Here is a 26553-nt window from a genome sequence, read left to right as displayed (position 1 = left end):
TTCAGGAGACTACAACTAATGTTCCATCACGTCACTCAGACAAACAATGAAATGATTGGTATATAGATGCTAGAGAGCGATGGTAGCCATGTGGACGCTTCTTCTTCTGGAGCAGAGCAATATGTTTGACTCCATGCTTCGGCAAAAACAGCAGTTTAATTGTCTGTTTCTGACACTTGATGGAAATGGACTTGACTCAACGCTGCTACACAGTTGTCATATTAGATGTGAGGCCATGCGTTTGCATTTCACTCTACTGAAGAATACTTCCTGTTACCGACACGCCACATCATGACCCATTTCTGCAGTTTCCACTCGTTCATCTTTGTTAACCTTGTACATGCAACACTTATGTATTCAACATGGTAACGCGTTTATTTATTCTCCTCAATGGTCCACTAAGCTGCTCATTCCCCAGCGTCACCACATCACCAACGTCATCTCAGCCATCAGCAACCGGGAACCATTGACCGTCGTAGTATGACGTCGTTATTATGGGTTTCTCACAACTTGCATCCTCTGAATTTAGTCTTGCGTTTTTATGATAAACACCAGGAAATGAATGCAACTCTTGTAAACGCCTCCAATAGACTGTGTATGTTTGAGTGTATTTAGGACTTTAGTGACTCGTCTCATGCAAAGTGTCGCTCTGTGTCACTTTACCTTCCTTCTGATAACTTAGCGTTCTGTAGTAGTGAATTTATGAAGGTCCTTATGTTGAATATTGAACAAATATGCAGAATATAAGCTGAAACTACCTGTACATACATGTTTAATAAAAGAGCATCTTTCAGGAACACGCTGGGTCATTTTATTGAGTAATCATATAGATAGATGGATAGATATAGATAGATATATATATATATATATATATATATATATATATATATATATACACATACAAAAACATTGAGACGAGGCAGAATTGATGCTTGTGAAATTTATTAACAGAAATATATATTTTTTTGGTCCCTTCAACGTTACAGTGACATTTAGTGTGGCGAGGCAGTAAAACTGTGATGGGGGGGGGGGGGGGGATGTAGAGAGGACACAGTGAGACGTAAACACAAAGTAAACGAGGCGGGAGGAGTTTAAAGGACACGGCTGAACAAAGGAAATGTTTTCTTGTTGTGAAACGTGAAAACGGTTGAAGCGGGATCAGATCCAGTTAAACGGAGGTAAAGACACAAAAACACATTTCAGCCCCACAGTCCGATACCTCATCTTCACATTTGGATTTCATGAAACAAAACTATGCAAAAGTGCATATTTTGACAGGTGCAATAGCTTGATCTAACCGGAGAGAGAGAGCTAAACAGAGAAGTTAAATATATTCACGAGTTAGTTGCCACTGCAGTGCTCGGGGAGGGGGGGGGTTGCTCAAATTCACAAAAAGTAACACATCCGTACTGCCAAAGTCAAATTATTTACAGCCCCTTTCTATCATTATCAAGTCTAAATCCTTAACTATTCATCCCTTAATCAAAGACAGTAAAACACTGCAGGAGAGACCTGAACCCCAACAGCCCCAATTAAAAACATGTTGATTGGCATTTCAGTTATTTTGGCAAGTTGTCAGGTGGAATCTCTCAGCTTTAAAAGGCTTTTCATACCAAGTCAAAATGAAGTCTGGAAGGGAACTTATTAACGCTGCTGAAGAGGTAAACACTGTACCGGGACACAAACTGATTAAATGGGCTCTTACCCATTCGTGAGCCTTTTTTTCTCTGAACACAAACAACAACCCGCAGACTTCAGCGGCGCCTCGGTCGTGCCAACTCCATGGCAGCAGACATTATTCGGTGGCAATTCAGTAGCCAGCAGTCTTGTAAACACTTGAGACGGAGGAAACGTGAGACAACGACACACATCAGTAAGTAAAAACTCCTCTATGTAAGATGTGGGCGATGGGGGAAGACACGATGGTGATTCATTTGGCACCGTGGCAAATACAAGCCATTGTAAAAGCCCGGCAGGTTCCAGAGAGCCGCAGAGGGCCTTCTCTGTACACGTCAGTCTGTTCAGGAGGCTGCCCAGAGCCTCCATGGTGCTCCACAAACAGACCACTGCCTCCCGACCCACCTGTCCCCTAAAAATCACACAACCAATCACCTCGTCATTTAAAAATCAAAAAACTCGGGAGTGCTCACTGCTCCCCTCTTCCAACTCAGGCACGGACATCACCACAGACACAGAGCCGACCCGCAACAAGGTTAACTCTAAAAACCTTGAGCGTTTATGTGGCGACTGCAAAGGTGAGGCCAACTCCAAAAACCCCTAAAACATGGTGGAAATAAAAGACTGATCTTAAAGAATGTCTTAACATCTTCCGTTCCCATCTGCTCCTCCTGGGCTTACACCATGCATAGACTCATTTATGCACACCATGCATATTTCACACCACCTACTCCAGTGTAAACCACACACACACACACACACACACGCACACACACACACACACACAAACAACACGGCTAAAAAGAACACAAACACAGTGGCTGCTGGCTGAAGCCGATCAATCAAAGTAGATCTGAGTTCCTGCTGCCGGAGCGCACATCTGGCCGGAGTGTTCCGGCGTTCGGGCCTTCTTTAGTGGCCCCGGAGAGACGAGCCGAAATCTTTGCAATAAATGAAGTCAAAGTACAACAAGAATAAAAGAATTCCTGAGTGCAGTGCTCGTCACAATATCAATCAAAACCGTGCCACCGATGCATTAACTGTTCACAAACGGTTAGCTTCCGTTAACAAAAGCCACAGCCTGAACAGCAAACACCAGTTGCATTGAATTGCCCCCAAATACACCAAACATTTAGGCCGATCTCCTCCACAGACAACTAAATACTCTGCAGAACAGAACAGGAACTGAGAATACTGTCGCGGTTACTTAACAGACAGGAGATGATGACATGCATCTAAGAAGAGCTACCTCTTAAGAAGACTGAGGCAGGTGCTTAGCGTCCGCTTTGGACGACATGTCTGTCGTTACCTACGAAGCAAAATCTCCCAAAATTTCACAGGAATTTAGAAATTAATGTCATAAATGAAATGCACCATCTCCCAGGGATACAGCAAGGAAGTAGTACACAGGGAGGTTCCTCAACGTGGTACAAGATATCTCCATCAACCTTCTGGTATTCGTCAATTGAATGATCGGAGAACGAGGGAAACTACATCTCTTGGATTTAACATGGAAAGTCATCCCCAGCACTAATGCTCTGTGTACAGTGGCAACCAACTCGTGTTTAGACTCTTCACTCAGTGGACGCCAGCGAGTCTTCTTAGACACAACGCGGCTCTGAAGTGAAGACGCACATCATGGAAATATAATTCCACTCCCCTCGAGGTGAAATCAAACGGGCTACAGTCGATGCATTTGGCAAAATAAAGAATTGCAGAAAACCTGCAAGAAGTAAATCACAGCTTGGTGAACATCATCGGAAGAACTCACGGATTGTGAAAGAAGCAAACAAAAAAAAGGGAACAAAGATGGCCGATGAGCGATTAAGAAGAAAGCAGCAGCCTGTCGAAGGACGTCACCGACGCTCCTCTGTGGTCACTGGAAGCTGGTCAACTCTCGTATTTAGAGTTACACTACGTGTGAGCTAGTATTGCTGTGTGTGTGTGTGCGCGCGTGAGGAGGATCAGAGGCCGGCTGTGAATGAGAAGTTGGCGGCTAGCTTAATTCTGCTGCGTGTGGCTCTTCTGCTGGGACTGTCCACGGACACGGTGCACGTCGGGTTGGGCGGCGGTGAGCGAGGTCTGGAGACCGCGGAGTCGTCTGTGAGGCCGGGCGGATCAGATGTGCCGTCAGTAACGGCTGCCACATCAGGGTCACCGCTCACTGAAATCACACAAACATTTCAGAGTTCAGCAGCCAAGCCTCAAAGCGCACAAGTCAGACACGGGCTGACCGTCTTAAAGGTTTAAAATGGAAACAAATGCATCACAAACTGACCTGTTGGAGTTCTTTCCTCAAAGTGAATCAGGTCCATCTCCTGGAGGAGAACAGGGTCTGGGTGGAGCTGAGGTGACGGTAGGCAGGACGGTACCGGACCACACAGTAGATCTACCGGTGACGTCAGACAAAGTAGCTCCGATTCTGCCGCAACGTCGCCACCTGACAGGTAGAAAGAGCTCGATACGGTTTCATCGACATTTCATCTGATCAGAAGCGGAACAGTATTTTCTATAGTCTTAATAACAGAAACTAAATGGATCTTGAGTACGTGTGTGACCCGTGTTACCTGGACTCTGGGTTCCAGAGGTTGCGTTGCTCACGGGGCTGTCTCGTGGGCTCTCCATGTTCTCTCCCGGCTGGGGGCTGCAAGGGACTGAAGGGCTCGCCTTTGCTAAACAAAAAACACACAAACACCTCCCTGTCATACAGCTCCCATACATTTTTGTAGGTGCCACCTCAAAACATCACTTTCAAGTGTTCCCATGGAGCACCTACAGTTCTGTCCCGTGTCATATGATCACCTCAGCACACGGCCATCATCAACAGCCTGTGTAAACGCCATAGACTTAAATAAATGAAGCGTGCCGTCTCACCTTTCATATCGTTCTTCAAAACGATAATCCTCTTGTTACCGTGCCCTTTGATCCAGACCACCTGATAATGACACCACACAAAACATATGCAGCGTTACGCTAAAACTACGTTAATAATGAGCTCTGGATCAAGTGTGAGAGTTAAATAACACTGATCTCACTCGTCTCTGGGCAGTCGACACGGACAAAGTGCTCCAGACGTACTCGAGTAAAAGTTGAATGAAATGTAATCCCACCTGTGGAATGGCGCTGAGCAGCTCGTCGGTGCCGGTGTATCCGTAGGAACGTGACTCAAGGCTGCAGCCTGTGAATTTGTTGTAAGCCCCCTGGAACTCCGTCAGGAAGATCTGGTTGTAATGGTAGGTGTGGAGCAGGCCGCGCACGTTACGGGCGAACTGGTAAAGTCTGGTCAGCCTCACCCACTCCTCACCGTAGCTGCTGCCAGTGCTGCCGGCTTTGTTGTTGTCATTTTCTTCATCGTACAACTGAGAGAAGAAACATCACAGCGTCAGTGAGGGAGTACAGGTCAACCACGCAGTAACAATGGAGACACGTTGAGAGAAGATGCGACTGTAGTACAGGAACATGTCGACACTCACCTCCACGAGGTAGGGCAGGCTCTTGAGTAACTCGCTGAGAGAGAGGAACCCATATTCACACGGGTTGAGCGGGGCTCCGTGGACGGTCAGGTAACGCTGACTCAGCTCCTCCACTCCGAGGCCCCTGGTGACTCGCTCCTCCTCTTGGGACATGAGCAGAGCCAGCAGCTGGGAGGTCAGCGAGCGCAAAGACTTCCTGTTGATCAGCTGCACTTCCCGACCCCCCGAGCCATCCGCTACCTTGAAGTTGAAAGAATGCGGCGGGTCGTTTATTATTCATAAAGACACTGGTCTTACAAAGTGAGGACTCCATCATCGTAAAGTCTCTGTAAGCTGCACTAAGTCACTGAAAAAACACTAAATATTTATATTTTAAATCCATTAGAAGCTTCTTTACCTTGACAACGTGGCAGAGTTTGGTGAGCAGAGCCGGCAAGGAGCTGGCGTCGTAGTCCTGCAGGCGGAGGCCGTAACCGAAGGTCTTGCTGTACTCGGTGAGCAGCTGGCTGACGGGAAGGCTGGAGTTCTTCTGAGCCCGAAGCAGCTTGACCAGCTGAGCCGCCAGAGCCTTGATACGCTCCACTTCCGTCAGAGTCAGCACTTTCTCTTCACCACACTCCAACACCTGACAAGAGGTAGGGACAGCTGTTCAATCAGTGTTCAGGCAGAGACAACAAAGAGGCATTCACACTCGATTCAATACCAATCATTTCTCTTGGCTGCACAACATGGATGGACCATCATTACACCAGAAATACACTTCCTCATTGTTCAGGGTTGGTGCACCGAGGAGCACACGGCATTAAACTGTACAAACGGTGTTTCTAACTCACCATCACTATGTTGGGGATTGCCTCGAAGAGCTCCATGAGCTTGGTGAAGCCGTAGTAGCTGAGTTTGCACTGACGGCCGAAGTGATGGTGGTAGGTGGGGATGAACTTGCTGAAGGCCATTCGGCAGTGAGGCTGGTGACGAAGCAGGTCCACCACCTCCTTCCCAAACTGCTTGGTCCGCTCCATCTCCTCCACCGTACGCTCTGCAGGCACACGAGAGGGAACTGAAATCATCCGCTCAGAACTATTGACGCTCAACTTCTCGGGTAATTCCTCTAGAGTAACTAGTTACTGTTTAATGGCCGTAGCGTTGTAAAGAAATGAGTTCATTTTAAAAGTATAGTCACCCAACATTGAATACAAACATATGTATATTTAACAAATGCTTGCTTGGGATGAGGTACATAACATCGTTAGCGCTCCCATCACTTAACAGTATTTGGGATCGTCACTTCACACGACTTTTTAATAACTTAAAGCGGTTTGAACAGACCTCTCTTGGGAACAGAGATCACTGTATCCATGTCTTGATGTGTAACAGTGATGGTGGTGTCTGGGATCTCAGTCAGCAGGTCCATCAGGTCACATGTGCCGTAGTCGATTATCCTCCAGTCTCTAGAGAAGCACCTGATGCACGGGATCACATCACAAACATTAACGCGGATGATCCATCTGTTAATGAGTCGGATTCACAGGCAGACCCTCAGGTGAAGTGCTAGCATTTATCTGAATGACAAAACGCATTGTAAAGACATCTTCAGCTCCAAACTATGCCGACTGACCAATGGTACGCCTGCATGAAGTCCTTGATCGACACTTGTTTGCTGGCTTGAAATTTAAGTAGCTTGAGAAGGTCTTGGGTGAAGCGCTTCACTTGAGCGCGATGAGTCAGAGTCAGTAAACGCTTGGTACCCATTCCCAATATCTGGAAATAAAAACACACAATATGCAGAATACGACACAAAGAAAAGTACAAAGCTCCTCATTAACCTAAATACCTGCAGGACATGTGGCACCGCCTCCAGTAGCTCCAGCAGCTTGGAGTAGCCATAGTCAGAGACGCGGCACTGCTTGGCAAAGTGATGGTGGTACGAGGGTATGAACTTGCTCATGGGCATGATGCAAGAAGGCTGACTCTTCAGCATGTCGATAATCTCACGGCTGAATTGGATGAGCTGCGGGTTGCCAACCGGACTCTTGCAGCGCTGAATCCATGGTTCTAAATGACGACAAGAAGAAGTCAGGAATGGGTATGTCTGGCTGGTAAAAACAGCACTAGGTTTGGCATTGTAGGAACCTCAAACAACAACCTACCGGAGTTTGGTGCTGGTGGTTTGTTGTGGATCCACTTGATGACTTTGAAGCCATTCTGAGCGGTGACGATGGCGATACTGGGAACACAGGTAATGAGGTGCTCCAGAGGAACGCCGCCCTCCAGCGTCTCATTACCCAGCTGCAGACGGCTGAACTTTGCTGCATAGCAGTCTGGAAAACTACATGGAGAACACACTACATTACAAACCTTATAAGTGTGTGTGTTGCTTTAAAAAAAACAACCAAACAACCCCAATAAATGAATACATTAATTAAAGAGCTGGTTGTAACCTGAGTAATGGAAGAGTTCCCTCATGCGACTGCAAAAGACTGTGCACCTCAGATGCTACGGTGCTCAGAGACATCACAACAAAAGGTATTTGATAAGAGTCAGGGTCAAAGTCAGCCTCACTAAGAAGGAAAAAGAAAAAGAAATTAGTCAGACACAGTTATGAGACATTCTGCTTCATTTGTACAGTTCAGAGATCAGCGTTTGTGAGAATTAAGGTTGATGATTCAGTGTGAGACAGGATAAGAATTTAGTCGAATGTTCTGTGTATAACCTGAAGTCGCGCTGTGTGTAGTGGTCTCTGCAGACAGGTTCGTGGTACTCCAGCTCCTCAAACACCACGGGGCTGCCGCTAGCAGAGGAGGAGCCCTCCTGGGACTGAGACGATCCCAGTGGACTCTGACGGATTTGGCTGCTGGGCAGTAGACACACAAGCCTCGAGCCGCCCTGTTCCCGCACTGCCACCACCTCAGGTAGTCGGTACAGATCCCCAACCACAAGCTTACGGGAATATCTGGAGAGGGGGGGGAGGAGCATATAGTTTATAGTATAGCAAACTACTCTGAAAAGCATATCATCATTGTGGAATTGCTGTGTTACAAATGTTGTTCCTGTTTGAATGCAAGTGGAGACAAACTACTTACTTTTTTTCATAGATCTCTGTGAACTTGAAGAGGGGAAGGCAATTGGCAGGTGCATCTTGTAGAATGCTGATGATCTCTGTGCTGTACAATGAAAACGCTGACATTTACCCCCACAGTCCAAAACCAGAACATCTAGAGAAACCCAACTGAATTACACTGAACTGTACCCGAGCATGGAAAGGGATTTGTTGCTCCCACCAGTGATCAGAGACACCTGAATGCGCTTTCCTCCGATCTTATACCGGTGCAGGCCACTGACGGCGCTTATGGCCTGCTGCAGGGACAACATCTGGATTGTGGCCTTCAGCTGATAGTCCGTGTGGGGGCTGAGCTCCACAGCTTTCACCTTAGACAAAACAAGTCACAGCACAAGGAAATGTTTTGAGACCGGGGTGAATCACGTGTCAAGCATAAAATCTGCAAGCAAACTTTCCATCTCAAGCGACTTTGTCGTTGTGGACTCGGGCACGCTTGATGAACACATTTATCAGCACAATGGACCTTTTTTATCGTCCGTGAAAAAGGCCGATAACGTCACTGGAGTTGGCCTTACCCGTCCGTAACGCGAGAAGGTGTCATGCAACATTTGCTGCAGATCCTTGCGGGACATTCTGTAGTCCAGGTTGGCCACCTGGACCTCCGCCCCGTCTGAGAACGGTTCAGGGGGGCCTTCGGGACACGGGCTGCGAGCGGCAGCCAGGAGGGGTGAGGACCGGCTGGACAGGCAGGGCGATGCACTCCTTTTGTTAGAGAAGGGCAGAGACAACTTATAAATTACAACTACCATTACAATAAATATTTTGAGGGTTTGGAGACTTTGTATGCCACCACTGTAATAACCAATGCTCTCGGTTAACTTATTCAAATATGACCCAATATGTCACCTGGAGGACCAGGAACCCTGAGACAGGACGAGGGGACTGAAGCTCCTGTGCAGGTTCAACTTGCTGAAGGCTGAGGGTGTGCTAATCTGGAACTCCCCTGTGCTCCTGTCCGCATGTTCTGCAGGGGATTCAGTCACACTGCGAGGGTAGGAGCCCTCTCTTCTGCATGGAAAGATTAGAAAAAGGACAGCCGCATGTGTAAGAGCCCCATCCTTCACTGTCCAGGCTTCTAAATGCTCTTTTCTATTGAGACACCGTTTAATAGAAGTTTTTACTTGGCTGGAAAATAAAACGTACTGCCTCAATGAGCAGATATTTTGGGTTAAAGCTCGTAGTTGCACATCTCAGAAAAACTCAGATAACAATTATCAAAGGAATTTTCATCTCGTTATCAAATGACATTCTTCTCAGTCTAGTGTACCTCCTCCTGTACATGGATTCTCCAGAGAGGCCCGGCTTGGACAGCTGCTCCATGGCTCCTGTCTCACCATTACTGTGGGGGGAAGAGGAAGCAGCACGTCCTTTCTCCAGGTGGTAGAAGCTCATTCTGGCCTTGCCCTCCAAACTACCCAACTCCTAGACCAGACAGAGGCAGCAGATGTCAATACTGTAGCTGTGGACTGGCTGGAGACTGTTGATGCGCGTGTGCGTGTGCGTGTGCATGTGTCAGGCTCAATGGAAAAAGTCAGGGAACGGCATAAACTGGTATTCGGAAGTTTAACTAGGGATGTGCATATAAAATCAACTGGCTGACTAGAAAACAGCCGTAATCAACACCATAAATATTTGGAGTTTTATCATCGACAGATTACGATTGTTAATTGTCATCATGTTGTAGTTGACACGTACTTTCGGACACATTTATAGGTAAGCCGATGATATAGTCGTGCGTTTTAACTATAAATGTTTAGGTTATGCAGTATTCCCATTGTGCAGGTTAAATATTTTTAGTGTTTTAATGATATTTCTATTTAGGTGCTGAATGAGATTCATTTTGGACAAACTATAAATTTAAATTTCTCTTTACTGTCCAACTACAGACAAATCTTAAAGTGCCCATCCCTAGTTTTAGTCCATCTACACAGTAATCAATGTATGGGTCACTTCTGTCCAGTCTTCCACACCGGTCCGATGGTTACTATCAAGAAAAAGACATGCAAAGCCAGTCATACCGGCCACCCGAGATCAGTTTTATCAAAGAGAAAAAAACCACGGGGGCCAAAGCAAAGGAACAGAGGCATGGAGCAGGTTACCGAGAGGAAGCAGAACATCAGCACCGATATACTGGACAAAACAGTCAGAAAGGCACAAACGCTAGAGGCGGATTCATGCACTAATATGATGAATGACCAATGAAAATGCAGGACAACAGGTGATACATGAAGCGCTAATGACACACTAATGCATGCTAGCACAGGCAGACAAATGAAGCTTAGCGAGCAGCTAGAGGCGGTTAGTCAAAGCAGCAGTTAGAGGGACACTGGGCTGCAGACAAGGATAGAGGGCAACGGAGGTAATGGGGAAGCAGGCACCGACGAGTCTGCTGACCTGATGGGGCTTGGCTGGAGCACCACCGGGAGGCCCACTGCACCCCCTCCTGGGGCTGTAGGGCCTTTCAGGCACCGGGCCAGGGGCATGGCACGGGCGGGTTGCTCGCCGTGGCCTCCTGGGTGACCTCGGCATCCCCAGGGGCAGAAAGGAGGAGGAGGATGGGGACGGGGGCGGGTCGAACATTAAATCCTGGTTTTGATAGGTCTGGGGCAGAGTCAAGTGATGGGGCCGAGACTCGGGCTCAGGACTTGCATCGTCTCTGGGCCGCGGGGAGAAGGAGATGCTGATTCGATGGCCGAATACATCCTCATTTTCCATTCGCTTGCGGGCACGGGCAGCTGCCTCAATGCTGCCAAAGCGGAGGACCGCTGTGCCCTGGGCCACGCCCAGCACCTTGCCACCACAGTTGTCTGATAGGCGGCGTAGCCTGAGCTTCACAGCGTTCCGTAGGCTCTTGTCACAGTTGTCAGGGAGGTTGTGCACATAGAGGAGGTTGAAACTGGGCTGAGGGAGGGGAGGAAGAGACAGCGTGCCTGTCTGGTTTGTAGGATTTACACTTAAAAATCAAAGCAGTAGTCTTCCTTTTAGTTGAAAAACAAGTTGAAGAATTGCTCAGAGTAATATAGATCATGAAAAATTGTAATGACCCCTAAAAGAAAAATTGGGGTGAGTAAATAATTGGGAAAATGATGAAATTCACATTCCAACTGCCTTTCTGCCTTCTTGGTAAGTCCACACTGAAATCAAATTCTTCTTGGTTACGTTTGCCAGCAACTACTTACCTTATTTAACCCAAAGTAGATCTGAAACAGAAAAAAGTTCAGTCCTAACGAAGCATTTGTGAGGCTTACCTGTGCTTTGACAAGCATGCGCGGTGGCAGATCAGCTGTGATCTCCTGGAAGGCCACGTGGCGGTGGGCATGCTGCAGGAGGGCTGAAGACGTGTGGCTGCCATGGACCAGGATCACCTGGAAGCCATGGCGGTGACGCAGGTCACTCAGCTCGCTGGCAAAGTTCACGTCCGCTAATAAAAAAAATGAAAAGATAATGCGCCTCGTTACAAGAACCCTCGTGGCGGTCGAGGCTGTAGTTGATCAGTGAATCGGAGCTGAAACTCACAGGATACGAGGACAACGGTAGCGGGTGCAGTGTGGGTCTCAGCAAAGCGTCGGAGGCTCTGGCGAAGCTTGTCATCGGCAGCATTCTTGGCGGTGGCGTTGATATGTGCAACAGTAACCTGATGGAACAAATTCATGTATTTAGCCGTTTTTGTGTCATGTTATGGAGGTCAATGTCTGACGTGGAAATAACGTTAACACCAACATCAAATAGGTGGTTCCATAGTATTTCGTTTTATGAATGCTCCAAAATGCAGTCCTCAATTTGGCACAAAATAAAATTGAATAGTGCAAAAATGCCTCATGTCAGCTTAGGTGCACTGCTTTTCTCTATACAGCTGCACACTCTCTCTCCTCACAAAGAAACACTGTATGGACACTCTGACTGAATGAGCTCTAACTTAAGGTAACATGATGGCAACTCTGCCCATCTTAAACTGTAGCTCAATGGTATTCATTCAGGGCGTAAATGTCCCTCATTAATAGCGTAGTCGTGAAAAGCACGCAACATGCTCTTTGCTGGTACCTGGCAGTTGTTAAGCTCTTGGATGACGGCTTTACTCTCCTTGCTGATATCACAGACGCAGATGAATTCTGCCTCACGGTGGCCCTGAAAGAAATGGCTGCGAATACGCTGGACCACAGCGCCGGCGGAGCGTCCGCTCGGCACGCTGCAGTTCTCGATGTCCCAGAAGACGCCCACCGGAGGGATGTTTTCAGGACCGCCGTTCTCTGGAGAACCTAACACACAGTTTGCAGACAATCATTCTAAAAACACACTTAACAGCTTGAAACGAATCAAGACTCCACAAGACCAACAGTAAACATGCAGGAATTCAAAATTGTATAGTAAAGAGTCCACTAACCATACTTCTGGCCAGTCTTGCCATGACTGGCCGATGTCATGAGCATCATGGCATCAGACGAGGTGCCACAGCCATTACAAATGGGAATAGGGATAGGAGCAGTGTGGGGAAGAGGTGCATTGGGCCATACCTTTTCAGAGTCTGACACTAGACCATTTATGGGCTGCAATTAGGTACAAATCAGTACAACAATCAGAGAAAATAAATACAAATAAATAACACTAACATCAAGCAACACTATCCTAAATGAATATTACAACACCACATACACAATGCCGGTCTCACATGGCGAAGTCATCCAACTTGTATAGAATAAAGCTACGTACAGTGATCTCTAGGCTACACAAAAACAAAAGAGAGGCCACAGTTATTGAAGTGAACTCTACCAACCTTCAACAGGCACTCCTGGCAGTAGTGTGCCCCCTTCACACAAACCGTGCGTTCTACATTTAGGTGCATAGGATTAGAGCAGAAGTGTGCCGAGGTGGTTGTAGTGGTGATGGTCGGGTGATCACCGAGTGTGGTTCTCTGGGATCTTCTGGCTGATGGGCAGCAGTCCACACCACAGGGGTAGTAGCCAGAAGAGGCCAGGCAAGAGCCATGCAAGGGAGTGGGTAGAGAGGAAACACAGGGGAGAGAGGAAGCCAGGGGTGCCGAGGAGCGAAACAGGCTGGGTGGACTGCATGTTAGAGGTACAGCTGGGTACGTGTGGAGAAGCCCTGAGCAGCAGGAGAGGTAGGGTTGTGATGAAACAGGCTGAGAGGTGGCGACAGAAGAGGACAGCGGAGGTTTGTAACCAAGAGTGGGCAAAGAATCCAGAACTTCACCTCCGCTTCTACAGCTAATGTGTTTATAGTGATGAACAGACGACGCTACAGAGCAAAGGCCTGACCTGCCGATGCTGCTGGTGCTGATGGGTGCTCCTAGAGAACCTGGAGCCATATAGAGCGAAACAACACCAGCAATGCTGCTGCTGGTGCCAACAACACTCCCACCACCTGATAACCCATAGCCATCTGTGCTGCAATAGTCACAGTGCATGTAAATGCTTACTTTAGGGCTAGCCCCCTCTTGTTGCAGCTGTGACTGGGGCGGTTGCTGGTGCGAGTCTTGTGTAAGCAGAGGAGGAGGAGGCAAGCAGGGAGGAGGCATAGCGAGGGGGGCCAGAGAGAAGGGCTGGGATGATTGGGAAGAGGACGTATGGTGTGGAGGAGGAGGGACATCTTTCAGTTCCAGCACGGCCTTTCTGCTATCCATGTACGTGCTCTGTAACATAAAATGACCAGCAGATTATTTCAATTTAAGTTTATTATTATTGTCACCTGCAAATATTTTCTGCAAAAGGCAGACAACATTTCATCTAAATAACCTGAATGGGTGTGCAATGGTATTCGCAGCACCCTCAAAGCACAAGACAACTGCGGCAACGATATTTAACAACTTCACGTGGCTTGTCGTGGCCAACTTCGAATAGAAAAAAGAAAAGGTACTGTGCCATCTCTGCCAACACTTACATGCTGAATTTAAAGTATACCCCAGCATCTCCAAATCTGCCGTTTGTTTATCAGCTGATAGAGACACAATGTCATGCCTGCGGCTGTTATTAAATTCCTGTAAAACGCAAGTTGCTGTGTTTCAATTTGTCACTGGTTGAGTTGACACAACAAGGTTGATTGCAATTCATGTTAAGGTAACAGATGATAAATATGAAATAAAAAATTCCACCGGATTGTTGCCTAGAACCGTATCTCTGATGAACAACAATCATTCTCCTGAATAATTGTTCTTTTAATTCAGAGTTCACAATACAGATTGATTAAAGTTCCTCCACACGTCTGTTTTACTAAGGCCTACGCCTCTGAATACCTGGACTGTAAACAGATAAATACTTACTTCTTTGTCCGCGTGATGAGCTGAGGTCGTCTCATTGGTGGGGAAGCAGTCTTTGAGTTTCCATAGCAGGGCTGAGGCCTCCGGTTTGGGGTGACTGAGCCATGGGAAGGGTCTAGAGCTGCATATGGATCTCTCCTCTCCCAGTCCTTCCATTACACAACCCAGAGAGGTCTGTCACCATACTTTCACCTCTCTTCTCTCTCATGCTTTCCGGTAGAGAGGAAACGAAAGTTAAAAGTACACACTAGCTGGTAGCTGCATAAGTAACGTTAAAGTCACAGAGAAGTCAAGTGAGACACTAAAACCTCACCGACTCCTCTAGAAAGCACAGGTCTGGTCATGCAGGTGCGTTCGACTCAGCACAGCTTCGTAACGAATGTTTAAATCAACAAAGGGGGGCCACGTCATTATGTTGGACATTCACAGAGTTAGCGAGTTTGGACTGCTTAACTTGTCTGAAGCCAATTAACGCTACAGTACCGTTTCACCAAAGCGAATCAAGTAAAGCAACCGACGTTAATGTTAAATTAGCTACACGCTAGCTCACGTTCCCGTTTTTCCGAGTGTCGTAACCGTTGTTTACAGCGGAAGTAACGTAAGCTAGTTAACTAGCTAGACCGACCGCTAACTTAGCTGGAATGAGCTAGCGATAATTTACGTAAACGTTATTTGTTTTCCTGGAGCTAGCGTTAGATTTAAGCTAACAACAGACACCGTTTGTTAGCTTGTTTAACAGACACCTAGCAGCAACTCCCGCGTGCTACCGTTCATTACCTTTACGGTAAACATTAATGGCTAGAAGTGTCCTAAAAAGTTTGTGACTCGGATACCTGGGAAGGGCTCGTCTTTCACATCATCATCCTCCTCCGAGGGCTGTTGTTCCTCCTATCTAGCGCTCAAGAAATCCCGCACCTTTTTTGTAACCTACTTTTGCCAGAAAGCACGCACAGCTGTCGCAAATGTTATTGTTATGACTGGCACGCGGCTGATATATATTTGCAATAACATATTATATATTCTTTCACATTTAGCCCTAGTTCCGATGGAAATAAATCAAATCAACTAAAAATCTTGAAATGCTATTTTTTTTGGTCAATATATTTGGTGTATTGAATTAACATTTTAAATTAACATTACAAAATGTGATAGAAAATCATGCATTTTATCACTGATATAGCTATGATAATATTTTCGTTTGGCCTATAGACATATGTCCCTAGGAAGGTGATTTTAGACTTTTCCCGTTATTTATACTGAATGAGGTTTGATCTATTCCATTGGATGTCATCATTATTTGCATTTATTGGCTCGTGGTTGTAAAAAGTAGCAGTCCCTTAAGGTTATAACCTTGCTCTATTTCTTGGGATTGGATAAATGCCTTCCAGAGAAAGTATATTTACTCAAGTAAATACAGTCGTGACTATTTCCATTTACGTGTATTTCAGAGATTTTTTTTCTTCTGTTTTTTTTTTTTTGGACTGAACTACATTGATTTTCATTACTAGTATACTTTACAAAACACATGCAATAACATAGTTTGACCATCTTAAAATATTGTTTTAGATTAAACCAACCATCAATATAATAATCCAGTAATATAATGTATAATGAATTGAGCCATTACGCATGATTAAAATGACCCGAAGAGGCGATCATATTATTCTTTGTCACTGAAGCACCAGTGTCCCACCATGTACATGATCTATCAGGCGTTACGTTGGCTCGGTAGTGCCCTCTAGCGGCGGGCAGCCAGCCAGTTCCTCCCCGTTGTGCCGTTATGATGTCTGGGCTACAGTAACGGGACAGCAGGTTCAACCATCAGTCCCAGTTGGCAATGGAGATGGTTAAACAATAACGGCTCAGTTTTTTATGCATTACGTATCTTTCTACTCTTCTTTTTTTGTATTAATTGAAACCTCAGACGCAGTTCGCTTTGGGCTAATTGAAAAGAGACTCGACTCTTCCGTCAATTAGACAACACCGGCTTTTTGTTCCCATCCGTCATGGCGATTGCCCACGTAGCCACCGAGTACGTGTTTTCCGATTTTTTGTTGAAGGACCCCACCGAGGCCAAGTACAAAGGGGTGCGTCTGGAGCTGGCGGTGGACAAAATAGTGACGTTTCTGGCGGTGGGACTGCCTTTGTTTCTCATCTCGCTCGCTTTTGCTCAAGAGGTGTCAGTTGGTGAGTTGTTGAAATTGTGAGCATCCTGTCAGGAGCAACCATCGTCTTCATCTGAGGTTATAATCCTGTCAATTTCCTCACATAGAATAATGCACAGTCTATCCAATCGATGGGGATCCTGACTTCTTTGTCCCTCGCCCGCTGCCGAATGCTGTAGCACGTGTATTCCAAGCAACCAAACTTAAAGGCAGTGGCGGGTAAAGCAATGTGTTATGCATGAATGGAGGAGTTATATTCAGTAAATGGCCAGAAAAGGAGAGGTGTGAATGTTGGAGAAGGTGTGGTTTAAGTCTCCACCCTTCTGTTTACACAGACAGAGAGGCAGTCTGCTGCTGCTGCTGCTGCTGCTGATGATGATGATGATGGTGGGCACTTTGGGCATGGCAGTTTATAAACTGGTGCCTTAGACTTGAGTAAGGAAGAGAATAGCTCACACAAATTAACAAAAGGTGATCTGCATTCCTCGTAAAACCTAAAATATATATATATATATATATATATATATATTCGTCAGCAGTTTAACACATCTATCTTCTTAGGTCATAATGACGGCAGTGACTGTTGTTATCATTACCTGCAAGCACTGGCAGTGCGGCCCCAAATACTCAGACAAAATGTATCCATTACACTGAAATACTAAGAGAACTTCTATTGTGCTACTATGACTGAAAGACACAATCATTATGGTCAGCTATTGTTGTCACATTATGCTAAAAAAAAGTGCATGCACATTATTGCCAAAATCCCACATTGATTTTTTTATTGAATCTATAGCAATCACACAGGAGGAGATGTGGAGAGAACCTATGGGCTTTTCAACACACAAGACATTAGATGTAGATGTAGGCCTTTTTCCCAGCAGACATTTTGACTTGTCATAGCAGGAAAAGCACAGGTGTTACTAATATCATTAACTAATTATACCAGTGAGGGTGGACTCAGTATTATAAACACCACTGAGTATAACACAATAAAATAGGCCTTTTCTTTCACAGAAGACATTTGACTGAGAATGTGCTCAGTTGGTTCAAAGCACAAGTCTATAATATTGATACGACAGCCCCTGTGGTGCCAAAATATTACTGTCTGCTGACTATCTGGGTCATTTGTGACCTGTGAGGATTGAACCCCCCTCTCACCATACAGGGGATGGCATAATTATTGACACAAAGTATGCTGAAAACAACCCACCAGCAAATTAGGTCATGAGTGCAGGAGAGGGAGGGCTGACAATTGTTGTAGTGTTTGTTTCTCTTTTCAGAATCACCAAAATGAGTCCGCTCGGATTAACTCTTCCCTTTCCTCCCCAAGGTACCCAGATCAGCTGCTTTGCTCCCACCAACTTCTCTTGGAGACAGGCCGCATATGTGGACTCGTTTTGTTGGGCAGCTGTACAGCAACAAGGTGACAGCTCACCACTATGGCTGCACAAGGTACAGACATGTTTGTTTTTTTACTATCAGCTATAGATGCTCATTGACGTACCAACTGTGTTCGTATGTGTTGTTTAATTAGCCCCTTGACCAATGAGACAGACTTGAAACTGACTACACAATGCTCATTAAAAAAGAGAAATGCCTTCTTTCTAATTTTAAAGTTATACTAATTTAGGGAAAATTACCTCAGTTGAGGGAAATAAAGCGTTAATCAGAATTATTCGTTTTTATCCCACTTTAGAGGTAGAATGGGTTGATTGTCCGTGCGGACTGCATCCCAGGATGAAGTAAACCTGGAATTTCTGTTGCTCTAACCTTTTGTTGGACATTATCCTCCTTCTAATCCCATCTTAAAGAAGGTTACATTTTTCTGTAGGGGGAAAGAAAGTCGCCCTGTCATGAGGGAGCCTGGGTAATGTCAAACATGTCAACAGGGCCATTAGCAGTTCCTGGTTAATCCTGTCTCTGGGCCTTCTCCGGGAGGGATCTAATGGTCTTCACTGTAAACACCAGTCTTGATCTGTTATCTAGTCAGAGTGCCCCCTAATGGTCTCACCACTAATTTACAGTTGTAATAAAAAGGGATCACAGTCTGGTTTGGAGGGCGCTGGAAGACCTTTAAGCTGTCCCTGTGTTCTGCTCCTAAATGTCCAGAAATCATTTTTTTTGTCTTCTTTCTTCTCATGCATCTTTCTTCTGCTGTCTCCCTTTCTGTGATTCCCTCAGTTCTTCCCATACATCCTGCTCTTACTGGCCATCCTCATGTATATCCCGGCCCTCTTCTGGCGTTTCACTGCAGCTCCGCACATCTCCTCTGACCTGAACTTCATCATGGAGGAGCTGGACCGCTTTTATAATCGTGCCATCAGAATGGCCAAGAGTCTAGCATCATTGGATAGCAAAGGTGCATCTGAGGACAAACAGAGGTAAACACCTTTTTATTGCTCACTACCATGTACTCTTTAGCAGGAGATGCGATGATCTTTTTCAGGTAAATTCTGTGGCGTTTGCGTTTCTAAACACTGGTCTTTTTATGTGAAATGTCCTTCTCTTCTGCAGCGCTTTGGATCTGACCGAGAGTTGCTTTAAATACCCTTTAGTGGAGCAATATCTGAAGACCAAGCGCTTCTCTCACTGCCTCGTGGTCAAGTACCTATCATGTCGGGGCGTGACTCTGCTGACACTCCTGCTGGCCTGCATCTACCTGGGCTACTACATCCAACTTGCCTCTCACACTGATGAGTTTCCCTGTGACCTGCGTACAGGGATGCTGAAGAACGACAGCACGGTGCCGTCTGCTGTGCAGTGTAAGCTCGTGGCAGTCGGTGTCTTCAGGCTGCTCAGCTACATCAACTTGGGGGTGTATGTGCTTCTTGTTCCGCTGGTGGTGTACGCTGCTCTTGGACCAGCTCGCCAGAGCTCCCGCTTTCTCCGGCCTTACGAGCTGCTGCCAGGCTTTGGTGCTTTGGGCGTGGTCACGCCCTTCTACAACGACCTCAGCATCTATCTGTTGTTCCTGCAGGAGAATCTGAGCGAACTCAAATCATTTAAGTGTCTGCAGGTGGGTCCAAGCACAGATACTGTAGGTCCAAGTTTAGAATGTGTCATCTGTGTTTGCTTTTAGTGTTTTCTGTGAAAAATAAGTAACTTGTGTTATTTACAGGTGCTTGAGTTGTTGCAAGAGGCTGGTGACGAGGGGTTTGACACCATGTGCCTGCTGCGAACTCTGGGTCAGGTGAAGACTGATGTGATAGACAGTAAGAAGACGTGCTCACGCGAGAACAACAAAGAGACTAATAAAGCCGAGGAATGATTCCTCTGAGGTAAGGTTGAAGATTGCTTCTTCTAATGGAGGCTGTGTAACTTCAGTTAAAATGAACTGACTATGTGCTGTCTTTAACCTTCAACGTGTTTTATTTTCCGTCCTTTCTGCCCTGTTCCCCATTGATTCAACAGAAAAGGAATAAGATCGGCTGCGGTGGAAAAGAAGATAAGTGAGAAAACCTGTGCACTTACATTTATCTGAATTGCTGGTGATGTAATGCCTTACAACAGTGTAATCCACATCAAAAACAGAGGCCTCTATACATGCAAACAGTCTGTAGTTCGGCCAACAGATAGTTTACTTCTCAGATGTCTTAATTTTATTAAATGTGAATATTCCAAGTCTCAAGTCTGAGGCCCTAACCTTGTTTCCTATCTTTTTCTATGGAACGTGCTACTTTTCTCTTGCCTGATATCAGACAGAATTGTCAACTCGTTACACTCAAACTCTGTGGAGTGGGCAGACTCAAAAGTCTGGACCCAGGCAAACTTTTCTCAGGATCTCAAATGCCTTCCAATCATTATTTATAACATATCTATGTTCCTTTGCCTGAAAATCTGTACATCTGTACAATTTCCAGTTGCAAGAGTCCACTTCCTGCCCTTTATGTTAGAATAACACGGGGTTTAGAGGTATTTACAGTGGTGGGGTAATATTAAGATGTTGTGATTGATGACAGTTTGTCTATCCAATGTAAGCACAATATAAACATGAATTGTTTGGTAATGTAAGAACCACTAGAGCAGCTATGTCTGGACTGTAAAACATGTGATTATTTATGCATAAATGTGCTGTTAACAACAGGTGGTGTACTGTATGTGCATGTTGAAAGAAAAACAAGACCCTGGGTTGTCCAGACAGATGGACTGATGTCAGCTCTGCATTTCATATGAAAGATGAATGAATATTCTTTGGGGGAGTAAAATGTCAAGAACAGTTGTTGTCAGATGTGAAATCATTCAGTCATTAAGGGGCTTTATACAATTAAGTTATGTTGTTCTCCATTAAATCATTATTGCCCACAGACAAGTCAAATGTGAGTAAATTCCATTTCACTCTCCATGTAAAACATATTGATTTCCAGAATACTTGTGACCAGCAAACTAGAAACATCTGTACATTACAATAAAATGCAAATAATTGCCCTGCAATAAATATGATACCTACAAAGTAGTTGTGCATTGATCCTGGTCTATGGGGCATTGAGGCTTTACTTTGTGGTAGTGTTGTATTGGATTGCGGGGGGAAATATTGGAAACACTATACAAACTGATAATAGTCAAACATTTAATTTTACTTTTAACAACCAGACGACAGACATCGGTTCTTTGTTGTTATTGCACCATCGCATGTCAACAGGGGGGGGGGGGGGCAGGATAACTTTACAGCTCGGTGTATTGTGGAGCGTTGGGAGCTCCGCCTACCGCAACTTTAAGTGCGTTCAATGATATGATTGGATAATATGTTCACAGCGTCATCTCTATTGTCCAATGGCGTCCGAGAAGTGGAGCTTCGTTTATATTTGGTTGGTGAATCGAGCACCGTCTTAACGTAACGAGAGATTAGTTTGTGCAATCACAATACGTCTGTTGCAGAAGTCTGGAACATTTAGTTTTAACTCGTAGACCATTCCCTTAGCTATAGCATGTTTTAATCGGTCCATTACATGCGGGTGAGTCTGCGTAGTTTCCGTGTTTTTACTGTGTTTAGACAACACATTCTGGCTAACGTTAGCTATAAGTCGCTTAGCTGACTTAGCTATATTAGCTCCGTTGAAAAGCTTAGCCATGGTATATGTATACGCGGTTGGCTGTTAAAAGTTGCTAACGCGTTCAGTTCACACCTTTACTTTTTCGCACTTGATACAAATAAATGCTAAAACATGCTTCTGTAGTGTTAGTATACCTAAAGACATAGCGCTGTAGACTAACGCTAGCTAACCACGTTAGCATTACCGCAACAGTTCTCTTGTTTTGAATGTTTAAGATGTGCTCTCGTGGCAGACGTAGACAGTAGCAGAAGCTGTAACGTTGCAGTAGTTTACAGTTAGGTCTCCGATCCCCATCATCCTGACACAGAGCTGCAGACATGGTGGAGCCAACATCACACAAGTTTACATCCCTAGCAGAGGAGCTGGGCTTCTGGAAGGAGCAGGCAGAGGCACACCAGCAAAGGTAACAACACTAGACATTAACATCGAGACGAGAGGTTTCTAATAGGCATCTGAAATAACAAGCATTCGTGTTCTACAGCATGGGGGAGTGAGGTATTGGTGGTAGTAAACATTGTTTCCTCATCAGGGCTGATGAGGCTCATGAGGAGCTGCAGGAGTTTCAGCAGATGAGCCGAGACTATGAAGCAGAACTGGAAGCTATGCTGAAGCAGTGCGAGGGTCGAAACAAAGAGCTGCTTTTAGACAACAACCGACTACGCATTGAACTGGAAAACATAAAGGTAGAGCCCCTTGATTATAAACAGGGCCCCTGGCCCCTACAGAGCTCGACAAGCTCTGGTGCTGCAGTTACGGATGGGTGACGAAGACATCCACAGACAGCCTTTAGCTGACCCAAATCCAGCATATCTTTGCTACTGCCACTAGGGAAGAACTGCCTCGCTGTTAGGCAGCTGACTGCTATTTTTGTTCAGTCATCCATGGAGAGGAAAACATTAATGAGGGACGTGAATATGCAGGCTTTTTAATATGCAGGATTCCCTAAAAAGCCCTGATTGCTCACCACAGGTTGTCGGGACAAGGAGGAGAAAGAACGTCCATTTAGATTTTTTGCCTCCGCAAATGAAGCTAAATAATACACAGATCCTCTTATTAAAACATTCCCGCTGTTGCCATGATTAATCCGCCATGACATTGGCATGTGAATCAATTTGAGTTCTGTGTGCTGTTTTGCAGGAGAAATTCGAGGCTCAGCATTCCGAAGCTTTTAGGCACATCTCAACCCTGGAGGAAGATCTGGCACAAACAACAGCAGTGAGAGATCACCTGCAGAAATACATCCGAGAGCTGGAGCAGTCCAACGATGACCTGGAGAGGACCAAAAGGTCGGTGTCTTAACAGGTCTTATGTCATTATCTCACCAATGGGCTTCATCATCAAATGGCACTGCTGGTCTTTAATACACATGCACAATAGATCCAGTGTTGACTTGAACGGCCCGTCTTCTTATTCCCAGGGCTACCATCATGTCTCTGGAGGACTTTGAGCAGCGAATGAACCATGTCATTGAGAGGAATGCCTTTCTTGAAAGCGAGTTGGATGAGAAAGAGACCCTGCTTGAGTCTGTTCAGAGGCTGAAGGATGAAGCCAGAGGTACACACACACACACACACACACACACACACACACACACACACACACACAGTAGCTTCTCTAGTTCGCAAGAACTGCTGATCTCTCTGCACACTGACATATATATGCTTAACTCAGGGAAATTTGATAGCCAATATATTTTGTGCATTTGAGGAGAATCAGATTCACACGAGGGTGAACTCGTTTTTTATTATTAGAGATGTAGACAGTCGGTGTGGACTAGAGATATTCTGATGTGCAGAGCTCATGTTGATCACTTTGTGGTGCGCTCAAGTCTTTAACAGTAGACTTGATGTTTGTCTCTGCTAGGTTTTATGTCGGCGTGGCGTTATAAGACATTTGCATTATGCTCCCGATTACCAGACAACTGACATTTGGTTCCGTCTTTTATGCAATATCTATTTAATGTAGTTCCAAGTCTCTGATATCCATTTTTTGTACTTTATGGAACATGTGGCACTGGAATCTTTTGTCATTTTCCTTAAAAAGCGGACTCACAGTTTCCCTGCGTGTCCTGTTTTGTGTCAGACCTTCGCCAGGAGCTGGCTGTGCGTCAGAAGGAAAGACGTCCGTCCAGCAGCCTGGGCAAAGACATGGACAGAGCAGATCTGCCGTGCCCCTCGGCCGGGAACCCGTCCATCCCCATCACGCCCTCCAAACCCATCAGCTCATTTGCCACGCCCCCTCCTTCCAGTATCCGACGAGGTGAAATAGAACAACTTTGACTACAGTAATAACCACAGTAATAGTGACTGTATCGACTTAATATCAACATATTACGTGTTCACCTACTCGTATCTGTTTTGTTTTAGGTGATGGTCTAACGGGGACTCCCCTCACAACGTCTGCTAGAATATCTGCACTCAACATTGTCGGGGAGCTGCTGAGAAAAGTTGGAGTAAGAGATTTAAAGATGACCCAGTGGACACATGTTGTACGGAACTGTTGTCTCTGAACAGAATGACGACATGCATGAGCTGACTAAAGATTTTTTTTTCAATATTCCTGCCAGAATCTGGAGTCAAAGTTGGCGTCCTGTCGAGACTTTGTGTACGACACGCCCGGCAGCAGACCGGCACTCCCGGCTGCCCCTGGTAGTCCTTCTGGTTTAGAGAGAGGCTCCGAGGTCCAAGCTAGCAGCATGAGCCCCCCTCCTCAGTACGACAGGTGAGGAGAACAACATCAGGAAATACTCCTGCTCCTGTGGGTCTGTCAATTATTACATTGAAGTCCACTTTTCCTCGTTACGGATCTTCTTACGTCTACCTAAACAAAGCTGCACTGTTCCATTTCATGCTTCGTTTACACTTATCGTTTAATTTGTCTGTAAAGCCAACAAAGATTGGGAACAATCAGGGCGTTCTTAGTGTTATCTGAGGTTTGCTCATGAGTGTGTGTGTGTGTGTGTGTGTGTGTGCTACATCTTGTCTTGCAGTTTAGTGAAACGGTTAGAGTTTGGACCGGCTCCTCCGAGAGGCGTCTCCCAGGGTGCCCAGTCTCCTCAGGGTGGGGTCAAGATTCTGCTATGAGAGGGAAAAATGGTGACAAACCCAACCCCCCCCCCTCATTCAATAACCTGACACCAGCCCCCTGTCGCCTCTCCATCCTTAATAGACTACAGCAATGGGGACTTTGAACTGAGCTGGCTTCCCTTGTCGCACACGTGCCCTGCTGAACTATTTTGAACAAGAAAGCCAGTCTTCTTGCCCCACATAACCAGCGCATGGACTTCTGCTGCCTGAGGCTAGTATCGCACCATATCTGTCAAAGGGAGGAACAGAGAACCTACTGCTCACGCTATCTTCACACGGTGGTGGGTAGCATTTAAAAATCCTCTGTGTCCACCGATTTTCTCTCTGTGGTGGATCAACAGGGCTGACGAAACACATTTCGGGTGTTTGCTGTTCTTGTCCAGTGATCACGAAGAGCCACTGGACATGACCCTGATGAAGGGACCAGGAACCTGAAGTATCGTTTATAAACCAGGTTTAGATTGTACAGATACTGTTGATGACGAAGTCAAAACCAAAGCTTTGAAAAATGGAAAAAAACTGATCAAAGATAAAAGTAATGAATGATTAATAAATAATGAATCTGATATGAAAGAAAAACACGGTGACACTTAATTATTTGTTTTGTATTCTGTGAGCTAAGGGCTCCAATGATGTAGCACTGAACACCAACATCCATTTACCTCCGTCTTGAGAGCGATATTGAAATCATTTTACCTCGCCGAGCCCCCAACATACGTTTCCTAGAAGAGACTCAATGTTTCCCACTGCTACAGAAAGTTTAGTCATCGTATTTCAGCCATCGCTGCCTTCACTAACGTCGTTACCTCCTCAGTTCGTAGGCCGTGCTTTGCGTCGAGGAATGAGATAACGTCACTTCCCCTCAGGCTAGTTTAACATCACATGGTTTTCAGTTTGACCCGGGTTCTTTCCATCGCCTCCTCCATCGCACAGACTTGTTTTTTAGCTGACTCATTATTACCCAGTAGTCAAAGCTGATGAACGTTGCGGACAGGAAAAGGTTTTCAGCCTCGGAGATTTATGATCTAGTGTTACCAATAACTTTTATAACGATTGAGGTTGATTGTAGAAGTTAGATTGGCACATTGTTCACTACTGAATGTATAGTAATAATTCCCTAATAGGTGTGAGCCCCCCCCCCCCCGTCTGCCATCGAGAGCTGTATGGCTGCGAATGAGGAGTAATACCAAGCAATAATAGATTTTAACAGGTCAGAGAGAAGCACAGTTCATAGTATGTTTGTGTCGGTATATAGAGCGTATATTGAGAGATATTGTGAACGTGGGAAATAAAGTGATTTAATGTGAAATTGTCCCTAAAATGTTTCTGGTTAATCCGGAGCTGTCACTACTGCCATCCGGCAGCTTATTTATCAAACCGTACAGGACATATTGGAATAGCACACTGCGGTGTCGTCTGTGTGTACATTGAACTTGTTGGTTAAAACATATGAGAACTGATCCTCTGTGCTGTTTAACCGCCTTTGACCTAACATGAGATGACTGTAATCCGCTGGGTGTTTGTATACAGCAGCACCTCTGCACCTGTTTCTGTATTTGGACTATAAACTGTATGTGCCTGAGGTACGATACCCAACTGTTATCCTGTTGGTTTGCAGTTGTTTTTCTATTGAGCTGAACAGTTGAGAATGTTCTGAGGATCTTTGAAGTTACCGACCGAGACGGAAATATTAAAAGGAGAAAATCAAT

At 45.6% G+C, this 26553-nt stretch overlaps 3 protein-coding genes across 7 annotated transcripts; 2 read left to right on the top strand and 1 right to left on the bottom strand.

The window, feature by feature from the left end:
• Positions 1 to 925: 925 nt before the first annotated feature.
• On the bottom strand, positions 926 to 15514 carry marf1 (meiosis regulator and mRNA stability factor 1). Of its 4 annotated transcripts, none has more exons than XM_076090610.1 (27): positions 15373 to 15514; positions 14543 to 14688; positions 13040 to 13915; positions 12650 to 12812; positions 12310 to 12524; positions 11785 to 11902; positions 11517 to 11689; positions 10663 to 11169; positions 9536 to 9690; positions 9115 to 9276; positions 8784 to 8970; positions 8398 to 8576; positions 8231 to 8311; positions 7861 to 8100; positions 7589 to 7708; positions 7298 to 7476; positions 6982 to 7202; positions 6766 to 6908; positions 6477 to 6610; positions 5984 to 6186; positions 5548 to 5775; positions 5151 to 5390; positions 4788 to 5036; positions 4552 to 4612; positions 4245 to 4349; positions 3956 to 4117; positions 926 to 3841 (listed from the first exon to the last, which is right to left on the bottom strand). In XM_076090610.1, the coding sequence occupies exons 3-27, from the start codon at positions 13904 to 13906 to the stop codon at positions 3642 to 3644; spliced, it is 5292 nt and encodes a 1763-aa protein (XP_075946725.1). In that variant the 5' UTR covers positions 13907 to 13915; positions 14543 to 14688; positions 15373 to 15514; the 3' UTR covers positions 926 to 3641. The 4 variants fall into 4 exon arrangements, with proteins under 4 accessions (XP_075946725.1, XP_075946723.1, XP_075946724.1 ...); XM_076090608.1 differs by having other exon boundaries at positions 14543 to 14748; positions 15373 to 15494; XM_076090609.1 differs by lacking the exon at positions 15373 to 15514 and adding an exon at positions 14853 to 15345 and having other exon boundaries at positions 14543 to 14748.
• LOC142948528 (pannexin-1-like) lies at positions 14586 to 21145 on the top strand. The gene is made up of 6 exons (XM_076090612.1): positions 14586 to 16726; positions 18038 to 18159; positions 18889 to 19088; positions 19222 to 19723; positions 19826 to 19985; positions 20119 to 21145. Exons 1-5 carry the CDS (start codon positions 16546 to 16548, stop codon positions 19973 to 19975), a joined length of 1155 nt encoding a protein of 384 aa, XP_075946727.1. The 5' UTR covers positions 14586 to 16545; the 3' UTR covers positions 19976 to 19985; positions 20119 to 21145.
• Positions 21146 to 21504: 359 nt separating this feature from the next.
• LOC142948525 (nuclear distribution protein nudE homolog 1-like) lies at positions 21505 to 26552 on the top strand. 2 transcript variants are annotated; one of them, XM_076090604.1, is made up of 9 exons: positions 21505 to 21659; positions 22066 to 22161; positions 22288 to 22441; positions 22896 to 23044; positions 23176 to 23312; positions 23841 to 24017; positions 24125 to 24210; positions 24325 to 24479; positions 24748 to 26552. In XM_076090604.1, the coding sequence occupies exons 2-9, from the start codon at positions 22076 to 22078 to the stop codon at positions 24839 to 24841; spliced, it is 1038 nt and encodes a 345-aa protein (XP_075946719.1). In that variant the 5' UTR covers positions 21505 to 21659; positions 22066 to 22075; the 3' UTR covers positions 24842 to 26552. The 2 variants fall into 2 exon arrangements, with proteins under 2 accessions (XP_075946719.1, XP_075946721.1); XM_076090606.1 differs by having other exon boundaries at positions 21518 to 21659; positions 22027 to 22161.
• Position 26553: the final 1 nt, after the last annotated feature.

Source organism: Anarhichas minor, unplaced genomic scaffold (assembly GCF_050575085.1).
Source record: "Anarhichas minor isolate MPS153535 unplaced genomic scaffold, ASM5057508v1 ptg000012l, whole genome shotgun sequence".
NCBI lineage: Eukaryota > Metazoa > Chordata > Actinopteri > Perciformes > Anarhichadidae > Anarhichas > Anarhichas minor.
The sequence above is the reverse complement of the archived record's forward strand: the minus strand, read 5'-3'. Positions and strand labels throughout refer to the sequence as shown.